Source organism: Macrotis lagotis, chromosome X, assembly GCF_037893015.1.
Source record: "Macrotis lagotis isolate mMagLag1 chromosome X, bilby.v1.9.chrom.fasta, whole genome shotgun sequence".
NCBI lineage: Eukaryota > Metazoa > Chordata > Mammalia > Peramelemorphia > Peramelidae > Macrotis > Macrotis lagotis.
Genome location: NC_133666.1, coordinates 105,223,780 through 105,244,229, shown reverse-complemented (window position 1 = coordinate 105,244,229; position 20,450 = coordinate 105,223,780). Strand labels below are relative to the sequence as shown.

At 34.9% G+C, this 20,450-nt stretch overlaps 1 protein-coding gene across 1 annotated transcript in view; it reads left to right on the top strand.

The window, feature by feature from the left end:
• Positions 1-2,718: 2,718 nt before the first annotated feature.
• TMC1 (transmembrane channel like 1) overlaps positions 2,719-20,450 on the top strand; it is a 146,330-nt gene continuing 128,598 nt past the window's right edge. The window contains exons 1-2 of the mRNA XM_074203763.1: positions 2,719-2,858; positions 11,517-11,645. Of these exons, the coding sequence (XP_074059864.1) occupies positions 2,734-2,858; positions 11,517-11,645 (254 nt within the window). The 5' untranslated portion in view covers positions 2,719-2,733. The remainder of the gene's footprint in view (positions 2,859-11,516; positions 11,646-20,450) is intronic.

Below are 20,450 nucleotides of genomic sequence, written 5' to 3'. Positions count from 1 at the left end.
ATAAAACTGAATATTGGAAATTATCTTTTAATTGAAAAAATTAAAAATATTTTAAAACGAGCAATGAAAAAAGAAATTTAGGAATATTTGAAACAATAAAGTCAGTTAATTTAGGAATGGAAAAGAGATGACAGTTTTCCTCAAAATTGTTCCAGTTAACTGCATTTTCTTAGCCTTCTCCATCATTGCCCTATAGTGGGGCATAGCAGTGGACACAAATTGCCCTTTGACCACTGTAGTTAATTAAAATCCATTGTAACTAAAAATGACTTTTTTTTTGAAGGGCTGACTTAGAAGTAGAATGTACTCACAATATGCTATTTACGCCTAAGGTAATTATTGTGCACTAGATGGTGCAGTTGATAGAGCACTAGTCTTGAAGCCAGGAGGATTGTCCTGATTCATCTGTGGTCACTGGATCCAGATGGCTCTGGAAGAGAGTGAGGCTGGTGACTTATCACAGCACCTCCTCATACAAATCCAATTCATTTGTTATATCTTCACCTCTCTGATGTCCTGGTCCTCTTTGAGAATGAAGGATAAACAGCATCATCAATTATTGTCCTAAAAACAGTGCTTGGCAAATAATAATTACATAATAAATTATTTTTTATTCATTCATTAAGAACTGCTGGAATGTGGAGGCAGCATAAGTTCCAATTTGGATCAAATTATTCATGCAGACCTTAAAAGTGTGAAATGATGTGAGCAAGAGTTGGACTATATTATCTAAAAGGTCTTTTCTCACTTGAAATCCCTATGATTCTTTCTTTTTAATAACACCACTTGCAATTTTGTTGATATCTGGAATTTAGACTAATAAATTCCATCTATCATTATAAATAGGCTTATAGATAGGCTTTGAAATTTAAGATTTTTAGAGTCTTAGAGAGTAACCTTAGAAATTATTCCATTACTTGTCAGGTCTATGGGAAAGAAAGCAGTTTATGACCAAGGAAGAGATGGATAACATCATTAGAACCAAATTAGATAATTTTGATTACATTAAATTAAAAGGTTTTTGCACAAACAAAACCACTGTAACCAAGATCAAAAGAAATGTAGTAAATTGGGAAACAATTTTTACAACTGGTATTTCTGACAAAAGACTCATTTCTAAAATATTTAGAGAACTGAGTCAAATTTATAAAAAAAAACAAGCAATTCCCCAATTGACAAATGGTCAAAGGATATGCAGAGGCAATTTATAGATGAGGAAATCAAAGCTATCCATAGTCATATGAAAAATTACTCTATATCATTACCAATTAGAGAAATGCAAATTAAAGCAGTTCTAGGGTACTATCTCACATCTATCAGATTGGCCAATATTCCAGAAAGGACAATGATCAATCTTGGGAAGCAAGGGAAAAAAGAGAGGAGGAAGATGAAAAGAAGAGCATCAGTTAATTTGGTCTGTTGAATATTTGGAAGTTAACATTAGATTTTATTATGTAAAGAATGTCATAAGTATTTGTCATACTTAGGTATAAAAGATCAATAGCTAAAGCTTGAAATAGTGGAAATTTTAGTATATGTCATATCACCAGGGTAGGAAAGGAGAAACCCATGAAGGGAACCCTCATGAAGGGATGTGGGAAAGCTGGGAAACTAATATATTGTTGGTAGAGTTGTGAACTCTTTCCAACCTTTGTGGAGAGCAATCTGGAATTATGCCCAAAGGACAGCAAAAATATGCATACCCTTTGATCCAGCAATACCACTACTGTGTCTATACCCTGAAAAAGGCATATATGTTGTACAAATATAATATTCATAGAAGCCCTATTTGTGGTAACAAAGAATTGGAAATTGAATGAATGAATGTCCATGGATTGGGGAATAGCTGAACAAATTGTGGTATATGTATGTTATGGACCACTATTGTTCTATTAGAAACCAAGAGGGATGGGATTTCAAGAAGGATAAGAAACCTGGAAAGGCTTGCATGAACTGATGTTGAGTGAGATGAGCAGAACCAGAAGAACATTGTACACCCTAATCGAAATATGGGGTGATGATCAACCTTAATAGACTTTCCCATGCCATCAATGCAATAATCAGGAACAATTTTAGAATACCTGTGATGGAGAATATCATCTATATCCAGAGAAAGAACTGTGGCGTTTAAACAAAGACCAAAGTCTATTAGCTTCAATTTTTTTTAAAAAGTGTCTTATGTACCACATAATTTTTCTATCTCTAATATTTTACTTTCTCCTCAAGGATATGATTTCTCTCTCAACACATTCAATTTTGATCAATGTATAGCATGAAAATAATGTAAAGATTATCAAACTGCCTTCTGTGGGGGATGGAAGGAGGGAAGGGAGGGTGGGGGGGAAATTGTAAAATTCAAAACCTTACAAAAATGATAGGTAGAAACTACTAATATATAATTGGAAAACAAATAAAATATTAATTAAATTTTTTTTAAAAAAGAAGTTATCCCATGGTAACAGAGCAAATATATCTGCCAGGTCTTTCTCATTCTGAGGATAGGTCTTTATATCTTTCCACTACCTCATAATGCTTTGTGTTTTAAAAAAAATGAATTGTAATATAATTGGGACAATGATTTCTTGGGTTGTTTGGAGAATTGCTATGCAGCTCATAAGAAAATTGACCCAAGGAATATTTGTGGAAGTCTATTTTAAATTTTTCTCACTGAATCATAAAATATTCTATCTAGGTGAAGAGGAGAAGGAAGAAAAATTGCCACGAAGAAAGAGCATGAGACCACAGAGGAAAAGGAACAGGGATGTTATCAGTGAGGATGATCCACCACCCGAACCTGAGGATGCAGAAACCCGAAAAGCAAGGGAAAAAGAGAGGAGGAGGAAGATGAAAAGAGGAGCGTAAGTTAATTTTGTCTGTAGATTGTTTGGAAGTTAACATTAAATTTTATTATGTGAAGAATGTCATAAGGATTTGCCATACTTAGGTGTAAAAGATCAATAGCTGAAGCTTGAAATAATGGACATTTTAGTATATGTTATATCACCAAGGTAGGGAAAGGAGAAACCCATGATTGTTAAGATCAATGAAATCTATTTTAAAGGTATCTAGCACCAGTTTGAAGTGGGATTAAAATTAAAAATGCAATATTTCTGTCCATTGGCTCTTCAGATCCAGTTCCCTCATAGCTACTAATCTATGGAGTTACTTGCAAATTATTCATTCATTCATTCCTTTGTATATATCATTGTTAGCTTCTTTACCACTGCATGCACAGTGCTCAGCTTTTTGTATGGTTTTGTCTTGTTTTGGTTTGGTTTGGTTTGGTTTGATTTTTTTTAAGACTACGCCTCCTTATCTTGTCCAGGTTGGAAGTGCAATAGCCACCATCATTAGATTACATTTCTTATTTTAACCATTAACTTTTACCTATACTTTTAACTTTAACTTTAACCTGTCCATATTTTCTGACCTGGGCCAGTTTTACTCTCTTTAGGTAGTCTGGTGGTCCTCTGCTCCTAGAGGTCCACTATATTTGTGTCAAACTTAGTGAAATTACTGAATTGGCTTTATCCCTAATGCAGCTTGGAACTTCTAAGTTCTGAGAAAACTAAGTATCATTTATTTTTACATGAAAGTGTTTGTCCCGCTGAGGTACATTAAGCCAGAACCCAAGCCATTAAATACATTCTTATGCCTCCTATATTATTTGTATCTATATCAATGAAATATGCATCAATAAAGTGTTTTAAGGGTCAAGTGACTGGCCAGACTCAGTCTCTCCCAGTAGCAGAAGTTATAGGCATGTGCCACTATGCCCAGCTATATTCAGTTTATAAAGTTCATAAAAGGACAGTAGACCCTGTACCCAGGGAAGACATAGAGCAGAGATATTTATTTGAAAGTTTTACTCTTCTTTGTGGTCTTTATTGAAATATTCCAACATTTATTAAACACCTACTGTGTGCATAGGACTATACTAGACCTGAATGCTTGGAGTAACCTCTTTTGTTATCTCTGCCTCAAGGCCCAGAAAAGTGGTCACCTCCCTGACAAAATGTTTTAGTACTTAATATTTCAGTTCTAGGTGACTAATATTTCAGTTCTCCCTGACAAAATCATCTTGTATTTATTCTGTGTATACTTATACATACATGTTGTCTTATTTTAGTAGAGTTTATTCTCCCTGAGGGTAGAACCTTTTTCATTTTATTTTTTTATCCTCAACTCCCAGTATAATTTTTGGTATCATGGGTTTTAGAAGTGAATGCTTAATAAATACATGTTCATATACAATATACATATGTATGTAATAACTTGATTCTAATCTCTGCCTTTAAGAAATGTACAGGGGCAGCTAGGTGGATAAAGCCCCAGCCCTGGAGTCAGGAGTACCTGAGTTCAAATGTGGCCTCAGACACTTAATAATTACCTAACTGTGTGGCCTTGAGTGAGCCATTGCCTTGTTAAAAACCTAAAAAAAAAAAAAAGAAAAGAAATGTACAAAATAAAGAGACTTGAGAAAGACAGAAATATGCATAGACTCTATATAAATGAAGGTCTACATTCCTGCTGTTTAGAATTGCCAAGGAGATAAGGTAATGATAGTACAGTTATTCCTTCTAGTTCATGGGGGAACAGGTGCCTCTGTCTAGAAAATTAGTGTAAAATTTTTTTGGACTTCCTTTCATATCAGAGAAGAAGTCCAATCTTTCATTTTCTATTATGGGGTGTTTACAGTTTTGCATTGTAAATTTTGGGTTAAGCATTTGGTCATAGGCTCTGTTTTTTCTGCTGGCCTTCACATGTTGTCTGTGACTTTAACAAAATTCCCTCAATATTCCCATTAAATTTCTTATGCCACAATTTATCAAAACTGTGATGAGAAAAATAGTGATGTGATTCATAGGGGAAACATTTCTTGGAGAGGGGCTAAATCTTGATTTTAAATGTAGAAGACCAGGTAAGTATAAAGCCCTTTAAAGAAGCAAGGACTTTTTCTAAGTCTAAAAGTGACAGAAAAGGAACTGACCTAAATTGCTAAAGAGAGTTTCCTCATTCAGGAGTTTCATATTCCAAATGACATCACAGGTTCAGTTCTTTTTTATAATTAAAATATATTTTATTTATCTTGCTCCTTTTAAATGGGTAAAATGAATTCTAAACACTTTATTGATACATATTTCATTACTATAGATACAAATAATATAGGAGGCATAAGAATGTATTTAATGACTTAGGTTCTGGCTTAATGCACCTCAATGGGACAAACAATTTCATGTAAAAATAAATGATACTTAGTTTTCTCAGTCTTTTTAGGAAAAGAGAGTGGGCAGAGACCCGCAGAGAAAGAGACAAGTAAAGAGAGAATTAGAGAAGGGTGTGTGTGTGTGGAGAAACAGACAGAAATAAAGACAAAAACAGAGAGTCACAGAGATTGTGGATTTGAATTTCTCCCAGGATGACACTCTCCCCCTGCCCCAGAAAGCTTACTCAGGTACTACTTTTCCCAATCTCAGTTTATTCTTGGGCCTTAGACTATTCTGGAGAGTCATAGATCCTTGTGTTTTCCTCTTGAATTTCTCATTCTATCAATATTGCTCTGGGAACCACAGGACTTTCTTAAACTTATTTTATAAAATAACAAATCTGACTAAATGAGCCCTTTTCCTTAAACAAATGAGAATATCTCTGGAAGGGTGATACTCTGCTGCCATTGATACAGAGAACTATGAATGTAAAAAAATTATAAGAAACAAGTTCTGTAATTTTTAATGCTGTTAAATCTGGGGATCTTGTTAAGGGTATGGAAGGCTCTTTGCTCTTGAGATATAAATTGAGTCCTATTGTTTCATTGCTTAATGTACAATTTTTATCTTGTCTCCTCATTCCCGGTGCCCCAGTCTCCAACCTTCTACCTGGTTTGGGTCAGGTAAGGGGAGAAGGATTTCCCCTTTTGCCCTCACTGCCCAGTTAAGGAGCAAGGCTATAAAACCTAGACTGAACCTCTGCTTGGGCTAGTCCACTCTCTCTGGCCCAGTCAGCTCTCCCTGACTATCTTTATCCCTGCCTCTATCTCCCTTTCTTTGTTTCTGTCTCTGTCTACCAAGCAACCCCACCTAGCCTTTTGTAATTCACCTATCCTAAAGTGCTTATTGACCCATTAGAAAGGAAGAAAGATTTTTTAACCTATATACTTTCCTATATTTTATAATAAAATCCTGAGAAGTTTTAAAACCTCAGAAATCATGCGAATTCCTTCATCTTCAGTGACTCTTAATCTCTATCTTTAATTGGTTACCCCAAAATCCAGCAACACCATAATTAATGCTTATGTCTTAATAAGAATAGTAGACTCAATGTGATAAGTGGTAGCTCTGTTCTCTAATTTAGAGCCATCTTCTCTCCTAAATACTAAAGACTTGCATTTTTAAATAGAAAAAACACCCAACAACAATAAACATGTAGGCTTTAAAGAAGATTAGTAGGCAAATGGGGGCACCTTGATTTTAGTTAACTAGGATTTCTCATTCAGAGACTAAAACAATACCTATGGGAATTTCCCTAAGAAAACATTTAAAATCAACTAACATCAAAGATTGTAAAGCTGACCAATCTCTGGAGACAGTTAAAGAACAGTGCCTTCTTCGACAGTTTGGAATTTTTCTCATAATATCACAGGCTTTTCCTGACTCAATTTTAGGAGAATGAGTAATGATAAATGTTCAGAGCTGTGAGAATTTCAGCATAAAAGGATTCTTTTCCTCTAGTAACAACTGTTTAGACAAAGACAAGCAGAAAATTTCATTATAAATATGAAAGATTAAGACAAATATCTCCATACAATAGTAATAGTAATAATAGATCACATTTCTGAAACATTTTAAAGTTTCCATAATACTTTATATAAATTTTACATAATTGATTTTTATACTATATTTAGAATAAGTGCTATCATTTTCTCTTTTTTAATAGATACTGAAACTGAAGCTCAGAATGTTGTGACTGAGTTGCCTTGGGACAGACATCTAATGTATATTAGAAGTGTAGCTACAATCTAGGTTCAGAAAAATCTAGGTTCAAAATGACTCATAATTTAAATTAGATAGTTTGGATCTATAAATTTGGAAACTATTTTTAAAATTTTAACTGTTTTAGCAAAGCTTTTTTTTCAAAAACAGCTGGGAAATGTTATTTTTTAAATTAAGAAATAAAAGTTGATAATGTCTAGATATTGTTACCATCTTTTTCAGTAGCATCCACCATATTTGCTGTAATATATGTTAAGTAGTAATAACGAAAGAATCCATAATACAAACAGGTTGTTATAGTGATCATCAGAGTAAAGTGGTTTATTTTCAGTAAGAATGTTGGTAGCTAAAATGTTAGCCTGAAGTCAGAATAATTGCACATAGTAAATGGTTAATGAATCCTTTTTTTATTTGTTCATTTATTCATTCTTCTAAGTGAAAGAAAGAACCTAAGATACCACCCATTATAATATGCATTGACCCAAGAAAACTTCTATAACATCTTATCTTCAACAATGAGTTGACTTCCAAAGAATGGGTAAATGGGATTTCACTGCTGGATAACTTATTAAAAAGTATTTCCTTGTATTGAGCACAAATTTTTCCTCTCTTCAACTTCAATCAATCAATTAACTTTAGGATGAATTAGGCATTGAGAACATAAAATGAAATGGTCCCCTGCCCTTAACAAACTTACATTCTACTCCTTTACTCTTAATTCTGCCTCTTGGGAACAAGTAGAATAACTCCCCCCCAAAATATATATTGATCTTCAAATTCTTGAAGTTTAGTAATTTACTGAATCAAATTATTAGTAAATGGTACAACCTAGATTTACAATCTGGTTCCCTAATTTCACACTCTAGTGTTTTTTCCTGGACCAAACACTTTGGATTGATCCAAATAACAATAGCTATTTCTTTGATATATTTCTAAAAATGTCTTTTTTAAACTCCAATTTTTACTTAGCACAAATTTACTGATTAGCAAAATATAAATGTTGTAAAGTGGTAAAGAATCAAAAGATTTACTATGAATTATGTTCTTAGTCTTAGTTCTTAGTATCATCTTAGAAGATGCATTATCAAGCATACACACACACATACTAGTAGTATATGTACTAAGTATGATACTCTTTAATTCTATATTTCTAATAAAAATTAGTCTCTTAACCTCTAACAGTTATAAATCTGAATGTTGTCTCAGTGTGTAAATATGTCAATCTGCTATATCAAGGCCTGTCTCCTGCCTCTAAAATGTTGACTTGGCCAATGTCAATACTACCTGGTTAACTCAGTGATGGTACCAATAAATTCCATTACCTAGATCAACAAACCACAAGATGAGAGACATCTTGGATGAGGAAAAAGGAAATAGCTATTTGTAAACATTCCCTCTCTAGCCTAAGTGGGATTTTTATCAATAGGAATTTTTAACAAATATTATAAGTTATGAGAGGATCATAACATAGAACTATGTCATCTACGTGAAATCTCATTGGTTACCTGACTCAGTTTTATGATTCTTTGTCCTTTCTGTATTAAATATCCCCAAAAGTTTGCATCAGAGTTGATATTTGTAAGAATGCCATCCACTCATGGGTTATTGGTAAGAACTTAGAGAATAAATCTCAGTTATAAAACTAACTTTTGTTATTTCATTTTTAGCATTAAAAATTGTGGTTAACAGTAATTATATACATACATGCATACATACAAATACACACATATACATACATCTTGTTGGTTGTAGTTTGTCCTTTGTTCTCAAGGAGGACCAATGATATCAGGAGAGTGATGTCTTGACTTGCAAGTGATGTGAGGCAGGATTGTCAAAGTCATCAGTTTAGCTCTCTTCTCCAGGGTCATCTGAGTCCAATGGCAAGACATAGGTCAGGATGACTGGAAATGACCTCAGATGCTGTGGGAGACCTTGGCCTTTTTAAGCTAAGGTATTTCCCAGGTCTCAGTTGTCTGAGGCAATACTCATACAATGACTTAAGATTTGGTAGGAAATGAGGCAAAAGATGGCTTTGTTTGTCTCTCAGAAAAAGTAAATGAACTGTGTGTGTGTGTGGGGGGAACTGGGGGGCAGACACTCCCCAATACTACCTTGGTCTGTGGAGACAGTAGCCTCAGATTTAGCATAATTTATAACTTAGTAACCTAAGATGTGACATGACAGCTGGATGAGTCCTTATTTTAGCTTTTTCTGACCTGGATTCCAAAAGTCATCCCTGAAGGCCATTTCTTGTTCCTTGGAGCAACAATACTGGATTTGCTACAAAGCCCAACTTGAACTTTTATCCTTGGGATTCTGAGCTTCAGTGACTTTTAGACTGCTGGAAGCTCAGCTTCTTGAACACTAATTTGAGAACATTAATGAAAGGAATATGGCACATTCTAATCTTGAAACTGTGAACTATCTTGAGCTAATTGGTTTCTGACACATGTGGCCATTCTGTATTTTCCTTGTTGGTGCCCTGGGCACCCATGATGTTCAGTTAGAGAACCAAAACCTTTGGTTCCAAGGCCGACAAGTGACCCTATGAAAATAGTCCTTTGCTTCATCATTTTATTTTTATTTTTGAGGAGATTAATGATAAGGCCTTGATACACATACATACATATGTATGTATATATATATATTATATATATGTAAAGAGACAGACAGAAAGACACACACACACAGAAGAGAAAATTGTAGTCTCCATTCTCGTTCTCACATTTTATTTTCTTAATGTCCTGTAACTTTTTTAAAGAAGAGAAATACAAGTACAGAGGATAAAGGACTTGTTCAAGTAAACCACAACTGCTCAATAAATAAGCTATGTTGACTCAAATAAAAATCACATATACACATGTTTACATACATATAAGCATACAACATATGAAAGCTTCACTCCTCATTAAATACATTTGAGTTATCAATTGAACCTTAGAAGCAATAGCATACTATAGCAGGAAAACAGTGAATTTGGAGTCAGAGGACCAAGATTCAAATCTTGCCTCTGCCATTTGCTACCATAAGGTTACCTATATAATCTTGAATAAGTCACTTTACCTTTTTTAAGGCTGTAGTATCCTCATCTGTAAAATGAAAGAAAGGAACTTAATGATCTCTAAGAGAATTCTTTTTTTTATTAAAGATTTTATATATTTTGAGTTTTACAGTTTTCCCCCTAATCTTACTTCATTCCCCCTACCCCATCCCCCACAGAAGGCAATTTGTCAGTCTTTACATTGTTTCCATGGTATACATTGATCCAAATTGAGTGTGATGAGAGGGAAATCATATCCTTAAGGAAGAAACATAAAGTATAAGAGATAGCAAGATGAGACAATAAGATATCAGGTTTTTTTTTCTAAATTTAAGGTAATAGTCCTTGGTTCAACTCCACAGTTGTTTCTCTGGATACAGATTTTATTCTCCATCACAGACAGCCCCAAATTGTCCCTGATTGTTGCACTGATGGAATGAGGGAGTCCATCAAGGTTGATCATCACCCCCATGTTGCTATTAGGGTATACAGTGTTTTTTTGGTTCTGTTCATCTCACTCAGCATCAGTTCATGCAAATCCTTCCAGGCTTCCCTGAATTCCCATCCCTCCTGGTTTCTAATAGAACAATGGTGTTCCATGACATACATATACCACAGTTTGCTAAACCATTACCCAATTGAAGGATATTTACTTAATTTCCAATTCTTTTCAACCACAAACAGGGCTACTATGAATATTTTTGTAAAAGTGATGTTTTTACCCTTTTTCATCATCTCTTCAGGGTATAGATCCAGTAGTGGTATTGTTGGATCAAAGGGTATACATATTTTTGTTGCCCTCTAAGAGAATTCTAATGATCTCTTTATACCTTTAAAACCATTATCCCATTAAATATTTTTGCTCTTTTCCATATCACTTTCTTCTTTCTTGAGATAGGACCATTTGAATTTTGAGGATAATTAAATATCATTGCCACTTTTAGCTCATTATCTGTTGTTGACAATTATAACCAGAAGAGAAAATAAAAGATAGAGTTGACCAGGATGGATAAAGGGAAGAATGGTGAGGTGAGAGGAAACTATGTGGCACAGTGGAGAAAGCACCGGCCCTGGAGTCAGGAGTACCTGGGTTCAAATCCGGTCTCAGACACTTAATAATTACCTAGCTGTGTGGCCTTGGGCAAGCCACTTAACCCTGTTTGCCTTGCAAAAAAAACCTAAAAAAAAAAAACTTTATCTATCCCATTCCCCCCGAAAAGGTCTAATTCCATGACAGAGTATCAAGAAAAGAACTGTTTCAGAACAAAAGACTATTAAAACAAACAAACAGCTACTTAAATGTAATCATTTCTTGAAATTTGAGATGAAAGCTACAGAAACAAATGATAGATTTTGATGAATAGAATACTATTTTTCAGTTTTCAAAGTCAAAGAAATTGAATTGAGTATTTGTTGCAATACAAATATCAGTCTTTTTGTATTTGGAAATTGTCTGACTGTTAACATTATGTGTTCTTCCCTGAAAGAGATGAAGATGATGAGATTGATGAAGAGGAATTGGAGAGAATGAAGGCAGAGTTAGATGAAAAAAGGCAAGTCATTGCCACAGTCAAGTGTCAACCATGGAAGATGGAAAAGAAGATCCAAGTCTTAAAGTATGTATTTATTTTCATAATTTGGGAAAAATTCCTAATATTTAATTGCTAAAACCTCTTAATTTTTTTCTCTTCTACTTTACACAACTAAGAAAAATATGAGCTAATATTTTTAAATAATAAAAAGTTAAAAGCTAACTAGTTAATTAGGAGCATATAGACCCATCTAAAAGTTAACTTCAATCATTCATTTGATCAGATGTTTCATACTACTGTGAAATGTTGCATTTCATATGTCTATTTGATTAATATTCTTGACTCTCAGGTGAATTTCAGCTTCAGGTAAAAGAACACATGACCATCCTCATTAAAGTTTTGGGTGGTTAAGCTAGAACCAAAAACAGGATTCCAATTAAAATAGGATAATAGCCTCAGGTCAATAGTATTCAATGAAAATTAATATATACATGTCTCCATTTTGTCTAATATGCAAAAGTATGCACAACCAAATTAAAACTTCTTGGATATATTATGTATAGAATTATGAAAAGTATAGGGGCAGAATCTCTTCCCTCCACCTTCAATGCCCCTCCCAAATCTTATCCCCAACACTAGAGATCAAGAAGTATTACCTGACTGCACCTTTTATACTAAAGTTCCTTTTTTCATTTAGTGGACTGTTGGGATTCATAGGACCTGAAACTACCTTTGTGATGGGGATGTCTAATCCTCAGTTTCTTAATTTATAAAATGAGGTTTACTAAATGCTTTCTGAGGTTACCTCTAGTTTGAAATTTAGGATCCTTTAGTTAAATGGAAGCAGTTGGGTGGTGCGTTAGAGAGAGCTGGACCCTTCTGTGCCTTTTTCTGTTGTTTTATTTTTTAAATATTTTAATGTTCTTTTAAAAAATGTCTATCACTACCCATTAAGTGACCTTCTCCCTGCTTCTGGTAGGAACCTTCCTTTGTAATGCATTTGCATAGTCAATAAAAAAGTAAATAATATTGATCTTGTTTGAAAATACATTTTACACCCCAAGTTTATTGTCAGATTATCAACTGGTTAGCACAAAGTTCAAAATCAGAAAGAAGAATAATGAAGAGAAGATGACAGTAAAATTACTACAAATCCAGCCTGATCTTTTCAAACGGACTCTGACAAATGGGAAATAAATGAAGAGTCATGAATTATTGGTAGTTCTTAGAGAACTTTAACAAATAAAAATAGTAGCCATATTCAAGAGACCAAAAGAATCCAGAAACGATCTCAGTAAGGAAACACTTCATCTCTTTATAAAGCATAGTGATCTGAAAGTTGAAGTCAACTTTTATTTAGAATACAATCTCATTTTCAAACTATTAAAAGCTATGATGAAAGAGTATGTAGAATATCACCTCATAAAACAGTAAAAAGAGATAGATGGGAAATGAATCTTCAGAAAACAGATCCAACTAAACTAGATCATTCCCCAAAATATTTTTAGATGGACTTAGAAAGAGCTGTCAAGTGAAATAGATTTCTTAGCATTTTTAAGTCATATATTCTCATTTTTGAGTCATTATATTTGTTTTCCATCTCCTCAATTTGTGATATACTATACAGGCATAGCTCATTTTATTATGCTTTGTTTCATTGCACTTTGAAGATATTATGCTTTTAACAAGGTAAAAATTGAGACAACTGTGTCAAAAATATCTTTTGGCACCATTTTTTTCAACAGCATGCACTCACTTTTAGTAGATCTCACAATATTTCAAACTTTTATTATTATATCTGTTATTGTGATTTATGATCAAATGATCTTCAGTATTAACATTGTAACATGAACCATACTCATATAAGAGAGTGAACTTAATTGATAAATGCTGTGAGTGTTCTAACTGTCTCAAATAACAGCTTCCCCCATTCTCCTCCTCCCTTTGAAATTTCCTATTCCCTTATATAAAATAATACTGAAATTAAGCTAACAATGTAGAATCTACAATGGGTTCTTAGTGTTCATTTGAAGGAAGATTCAATTGATGCAGCAAACTTTATTTTTGTCTTATTTTAAGAAATGGCCACAGGCACCTCAACCTTTAACATGGTCATTTATCAGTCATTTAATGATTAAGGCAAGAGCCTCCACCAGCAAAATGATTACCATTCACTAAAGACTCAGATGATAGTACATGTTTCAATTAAAAATACTTTATGGATGTAACACTGTTGTATACTCTTGTGGCTCACTTTGAGATATTCAGTTTCCTATATGAGTAAACTAGGTGGTAGAGTAGATACTAACAATAACAATGATAAAAATATGATGGTAATTATAAACTAAAATTATATAGTAGTTAATGGTTAGAAAAATGTTGCTCATGATCCTTACAATAATCCTACTAAGGTAAATGCTATTATTTGTTCTATATAGATGAAGAAACTGAGGCAGATAGAGCTTAAGTGATTTGAACTTAATCACATAGTTATTGTCCTACCTTAGACACTTACTGCTATGTGACTTTGAACAAGTCACATATCTTCTGTCTGCCTCAATTCCCTCATCTGTAATTGAGGATAATAGGGGCAGTTATCTCAAAATGATTGCTATGATGGGTATGAGACAAGATTCTCAACCTTTAACTGTTATATAAATGTTAGATATTGTTATTATTGACAATACCTGAAATACATACAGAAGAATTCCATGTTGTATTAAAAAATTTTTTTTAAATAATTAGGATTTCCTTTTCAAGATATCTCATAGGAGATTTTTATTTTATTTTTGCAAGGTAATGGGGTTAAGTGACTTGCCCAAGGTTACACAACTAAACAAGGATTAAGTGTCTGAGGTCATATTTGAACTCAAATCCCTGATGCCAGGGCCAGTACTCTATCCACTGTGCCACCTAGCTGCTCCTCAGAGAAGTTTCTAAAGAGTGGAGACCACAGATAATATCACATCCTCCTCTTCTGTTGAGGACACAGCAATTGAAAACACAATTACTAACCCATGTGTCTACTTTCCTATTTCTAAAAAAACATATTTATGAGTATTTTATGCATGTATAGAGTGCTCTTGATGGAGTGCTGTGTAAAGGAACAATAAATAAGACAATATTTATTGTAGAGGTTGTGTGAGTGAACTGGGAAGAAAGGAAGAGCTCTATTTGTGAATGGTTTTAAATGCCTATCAGAGGGTTTTCTTTGATCCCAGAGGCTAACAGAGAATCAGTAGAGTTTATAGAATGGAGTAGGCATGTGAGGGAAGTACATGGAAGACCTTTACTTTTAAAAATAAATTGCTTGGGGCAGCTAGGTGGCAGAGTGGGATAGAGCACCGGCCCTAGAGTCAGTAGTATCTGAATTCAAACCCAGCCTCAGACACTTAATAATTAATTACCTAGCTGTGTAGCCTTGGGCAAGCCACTTAACCCCATTTGCCTTGCAAAAACCTAAAAAAATTAAAATTAAAAATCAATTGCTTTGGTAGCCAAGGGAGAGACTCTGGGGGAGTGATGATCAGAGCCTGTTTGAGGATAGTAGTGGCATGAATAGAACTAAAAGGACATATATGAGAGATGCAGTGAGCCAAGCAAAGAATAAACTAGAATATATTGTCTATGATGTTCCAGGTACTAGTCTAATTGCTGGAGATATAGTGAAAAAGAAGACAGAATTTGCTCTCAAGGAGCTCACAGTCCAACAAGGGAGACAATATGCAAACAATGCATATATATATATATATATATATATATATATATATATATATATATATAAAAGAAGGCACTAAAATTAAGAACTGGGAGTCTTTTTTGTTTTTTTAGATTTTTGCAAGGCAAATGGTGTTAAGTGGCTTGCCCAGGCTACACAGCTAGGTAATTGTTAAGTGTCTGAGATTGGATTTGAACCCAGGTACTCCTGACTCCAAGGCCGGTGCTTTATCCGCTATGCCACCTAGCTGCCCCTGGAAAGTCTTAAAGTAGGTGGGACTTTAGCTGATACTTGAAGATAGCTAGAGAAATTAGACGACAAAGAAGAGAAAGGAGAGAGTTCCAGACATGAGGGAAAGGAGATGGAAATGCACCGGGATAAGGAATGGGGTATAATGTGTGAGGAGCAGCAAGAAGCCTAATGCCACTGGACCTCAAAATATGTAAGGGAGAGGTAAGGGTGTATGAAGACTGGAAAGGTAGAAAGGAGTCAGGTTATAAAGGTTTTAAAAGCCAGATTTGCTAATTGATCCTAGAGGCAATAGGACACCACCATAGTTTATTCCATGGACAATTACTTACAATTAAATCTTTAGGAAGATCAATCTGACAGCTGAGTAGAGGATAGCCTGGAGTGAGGAGGGACTTGAGGCGGGGAATGCAACCAACAAACTATTGCAATAATCCAGACATGATGTGATAAGGATCTGTACTTGTCTAGTGACAGTGTTGGAAGAGAGAAAGGGAAATTTTTGAGGGATATTTCAAAGGTAGAAACAACAAACCCCTTTCTCTTCTTATGTTCAACATTATAACACCAATTTGCCTTTTGAACAGCTCAAAATGAATGTCCCATAGTTATCTCAAACAAAACTCATTGTTATACAACCTAGGTGTCATCCTTAATTTCTTACTATCTCATTCTCCTGCCCACATATCCATTCACTTGTTAAGTTTTGTTGTTTCTTCATTTGAAATTGGTTTCTCTTGTTTTTTCCCTCATTGAGAACACTAAGATGATATTTGAACCTATGGAATCTGAAGAGAATACTAAAACAGTCTTGGGCTGTGAAGGTAAATAATAGCAGGAGAGAATAAGAGAGAAGTAACTCATGAAAGCCCAGAGAGAAGAGAGTAACAAGAGGGAGACAGTGATCAGCAATGTCAATCTGCCTAGAGATAGGAAAAAATAAGTAATGCCCAAGGTCACACAGCCAATGTATTTCAGGAGGACTTGAATCCAGGTTTTCCTGGCCTTGAGATCAATTTGCTCTTTATAACACCATGCTGCTGCAGTATTTAATGATAAAATAGTACTATATATAATAATATATTAGTTTTATATATATATATTTGTGGCAATGGTGGTAAATAGTAGAAATAGGGGTAATAGTGGTAAAACAGTGATAAAATAATAGAATTAATATCAAAGAGTTGAACTATGTGTTGAAATATCTGTGCTCTGTAGTTAGTTCTGTAATTAGTCCAGGTTATGTAAATAGTGAACTGTGTGACTGGATAAAACACTTAATTTCCATGGACCTGAATTTCCTTATCTATAACATAGAGGAATGCATGCCTATAATTGCTGAAACGAGGGAGACTGAAGTTTTTGGAGTTTTTGAGCTCAGGAGTTCAGGGGACTATGTCCATCAGGACTTTAAATTGTTTGGTATAAATACAGTGAGCCCCAGACGAACCTGCTGTAGCGGGGCCAGAAGAAAGGAAAATCAGCTGCCTTCAAAAGCAGAGCTGGTCAAAACTCCCTACAGATCAGAGTAGGATCAGGTTTGGAGCAGCCCCTGTCTTTCAAGCCTGGGTGAGCTAGGAAAGCCCAGTATTTTAAAAATACTTTTTAAATTGAAAAAATTGAAAATAAAAGAGAGGAATGAAACTCAGGACAACCTCTAACATCCTTTTAATTCTAAGATTCCACATTATGGGTTAAATAGGCTTTTGTAAGCTGGTCTGGGAATCAAGCCACTAATTATTATATACTTTCTATGGGAAACTTTGTTTCAAATTCCCCAAAAGAGACATAAATTAGCATTTGGAACAGAATTCTTTTGCAAGCTGGGGGATTGCCTGCTTGTATATGCAGGCATAAAATGTTATAAACTGGAGGGTTTTATATGGAGATCCAGCATTCCAACTCAGTTGCAAATGTTGTTATATTTGAAATTTAGTATGGGTTATACTGGGGACTTTTTTTCTCTTCATTATCCTGGGGCACAAGTTTGAATGAAACAGAATTATAAAAATAATTACTATAGTTTCCCCAGATTGCTAAATAGTTTTTATCCTTCACCATCTGACATATTCATAGTGATGCAGGGAATTATGGACTTAAGCTGTGCCTATCCCAGGAACTCTGTTATGTGAATTCATCAAGATGGCCTTGACTTACTCCCTTTCCCCCAGCTTTCATTTCCCCTCCTCCAGCTTCCAGTTTCCAGATACCTGATCTTGGCCACTGATGGATCAAGCTTACACTGGCGAAATGGGAAATGACATGTTGGACTTGGAGGTCACACTCCTTGGGATGGGAAGGATCAGTATCTAGCTTATCTATTGGAGAACACTCGGAGCCATATGCTAGACTACTCCCCAAGAGCCACCCTGTCCAACCCCGCATTTAAGTCTGGAAGTCTATTCATCTATTCTCTCTCTCTCTCTCTCTCTCTCTCTCTCTCTCTCTCTCTCTCTCTCTCTCAAACCTTGCCTAATCTGTCTTCAAAGTGCTTACTGCTCTTCCAGTAGGAGAAAAGTTTTTAATCTATAATAAATCCTGAGCTGTTTTAAATTCCAGGGCTTAAATCCCAATCTGAAATTTGGCAACACCAATCTCTCTGCCAACAATAACTCTATATTTTTAGATTCACAATCCAAGGGAAACAGATAAATTTTCTTTCGTCATCCAGCATGATAAGGGACTATAAATGAATGGTCCTCTATGCTCTATAACAGGCTAGAAAATACTATACTGAATTTATTTTTATATATTACAGTATATTATAATATACTGCATCCAAATTCATTACATAGTCAGAATGTGTGAGAGAAACCAATTAGAAACCAGTAGGATTGCAGGAAACCAGTAGGACTGCAGTCATTTTCAGTATTTGGAAGCAGCTTTGAATAGGAACTGAAAGACCAAGGGACCCACCTTGTTCGACTTATTACCAAAACTTTTTTTTCAAAAAATTTTTTTATTTACTAAATGTTTAATAAAGATTCTTTCTCTGTTTCTCTCTCTCTCTCTCTGTCTCTCTCTGTCTCTCTCTCTCTCTCTCTCTCTCTCTCTCTCACACACACACACACACACACACACACACACAAAACTATATGCTCACACACACATAAGAAGACACTGTAACTCTCAGACTCAGTCAGAATGTGACCAAATCTAGTGATGTCATGAAAGATAGGATTTACAATGTTAGCTTATAAGGAATGTATGAATATTTGTGATGAGATGGTTTTCCTACAAATAACCCACTTTCATTAGGTCTTTTTCACACCAAAAAATCCTAGTAGGCATTTTCAATTCTTAATTTTATATTAACCTTTTTTTTCTTAAATCTAGGGCAATCAAATGTTTTGTATCCTGAGTGGAATGATATATTTTTTCCTTATTTAGGTGCTAGTTTATTTAAAAGATCAGTCTGTCAATTCAATAAGTATGTGTTGTACTAAGTTTTGGGGGTTTTTTATTTTGAATTTTTTTGAATTTTCCCCCTAATCTTGCTTCCCTTCCCTCACCCCCCCCCCCCCCACAGAGGGCAGTCTACTAATCTTTATATTGTTTCCATGGTATACATTGATCTAAGTTGAATGTGATGAGAGAGAAATCATATCCCTAAGTAAGAAAAATAAAGTATTGTGCCTGATTGTTGCACTAATGGAATGGGCAAGTCCATCAAGGTTGGTCATCACCTCATATTGCTGCCAGGGTGCACAATGTTCCTCTGGCTCTGCTCATCTTGCTCAGTTTCAGTCCATGAAAATCTTTCCAGGCTTCCCTGAATTCCCATCCTTCCTGGCTTCTAAAAGAACAATAGTGTTCCATCCCATACATACACCACATTTTGTTAAGCCATTCTGCAATTGAAGGACATTTACGTTAATTTCCAATTCTTTTGCACCACAAAGAGAGCTGCTATGAATATTTTTGTACAAGTGATTTTTTTATACATTACTAAAATATTCTTGTTTAAGAGTAAACATAATACCCCCCTCCCTCCCAAAACATAGACCCTCATGAGAAATAAAGTAAAGGAAAGGGGAAGAAATATGTTTCAGTCTGTTTTCTGATACCATCAGCTCTGTCAGGGGAGGATCACATTCTTTATAATAAGTCCATCATAAAAGTTACTTCCAAAATTTTCACTGTTGCTGCTGCTGATTGTAATTCCCTCCATCCATTCCTCCCCACTACCATATATTTTCTCCCTCCTTTCACTCTGTCCCTCTTCTAAAATGTTCTGTAGGGTGACTGAGTTGCGCAGTTGCCAAGAGGCCCTGAGCCAACTACTACCCCTGAGACCCAGCAACCACCCAGTCCCATGGTTCCATACAGGCCACTCAATCCCAGCCCCTTGCAAGAAGTAAAAAAGAAAATGTGTTATATCTGATTGTTGTTTCCTATGATCTACCCTCTCCTCTATCACTCACATCCCCCCTCTTCCTCCTTTCCCCCTTTTCTCCTTTTTACTCTAGATGTCTATGCCCTATTGAGTGTATGTGCTGTTTCCTCTCTGAGCCATTTCTGATGGGAGTGAAGGTTCCCTCATTCTCCCCTGCCTTCCCCACTCCCATATCATTGCAAAAGCTCATTGTAAAAAAAAATTTAATTAAAAAAATTTCTTAAAAATTATCTTTCATACAAAATATCTTAGCCTATTCCACCTCTCCTTTCTCTTATTCCCAATGCATTTCCTTTTTAGCCATTAACTCCATTTTTACAATATATTATATCTTTGTATTCAGGTCTCTCTTGTGCTGCATCTATAAAAGCTCCTTCTACCTGCTCTATTAAATGAGAAGTTTCATATGAGTATTATCAGTATCATTTTTCTATGCAGGAATACTTGCAGTTCATCATATGTCCCTCATATTTTACCCTTCTCCTCCACTCTCTATGCTTCACCTGAGTCCTGTATTTGAAAGTCA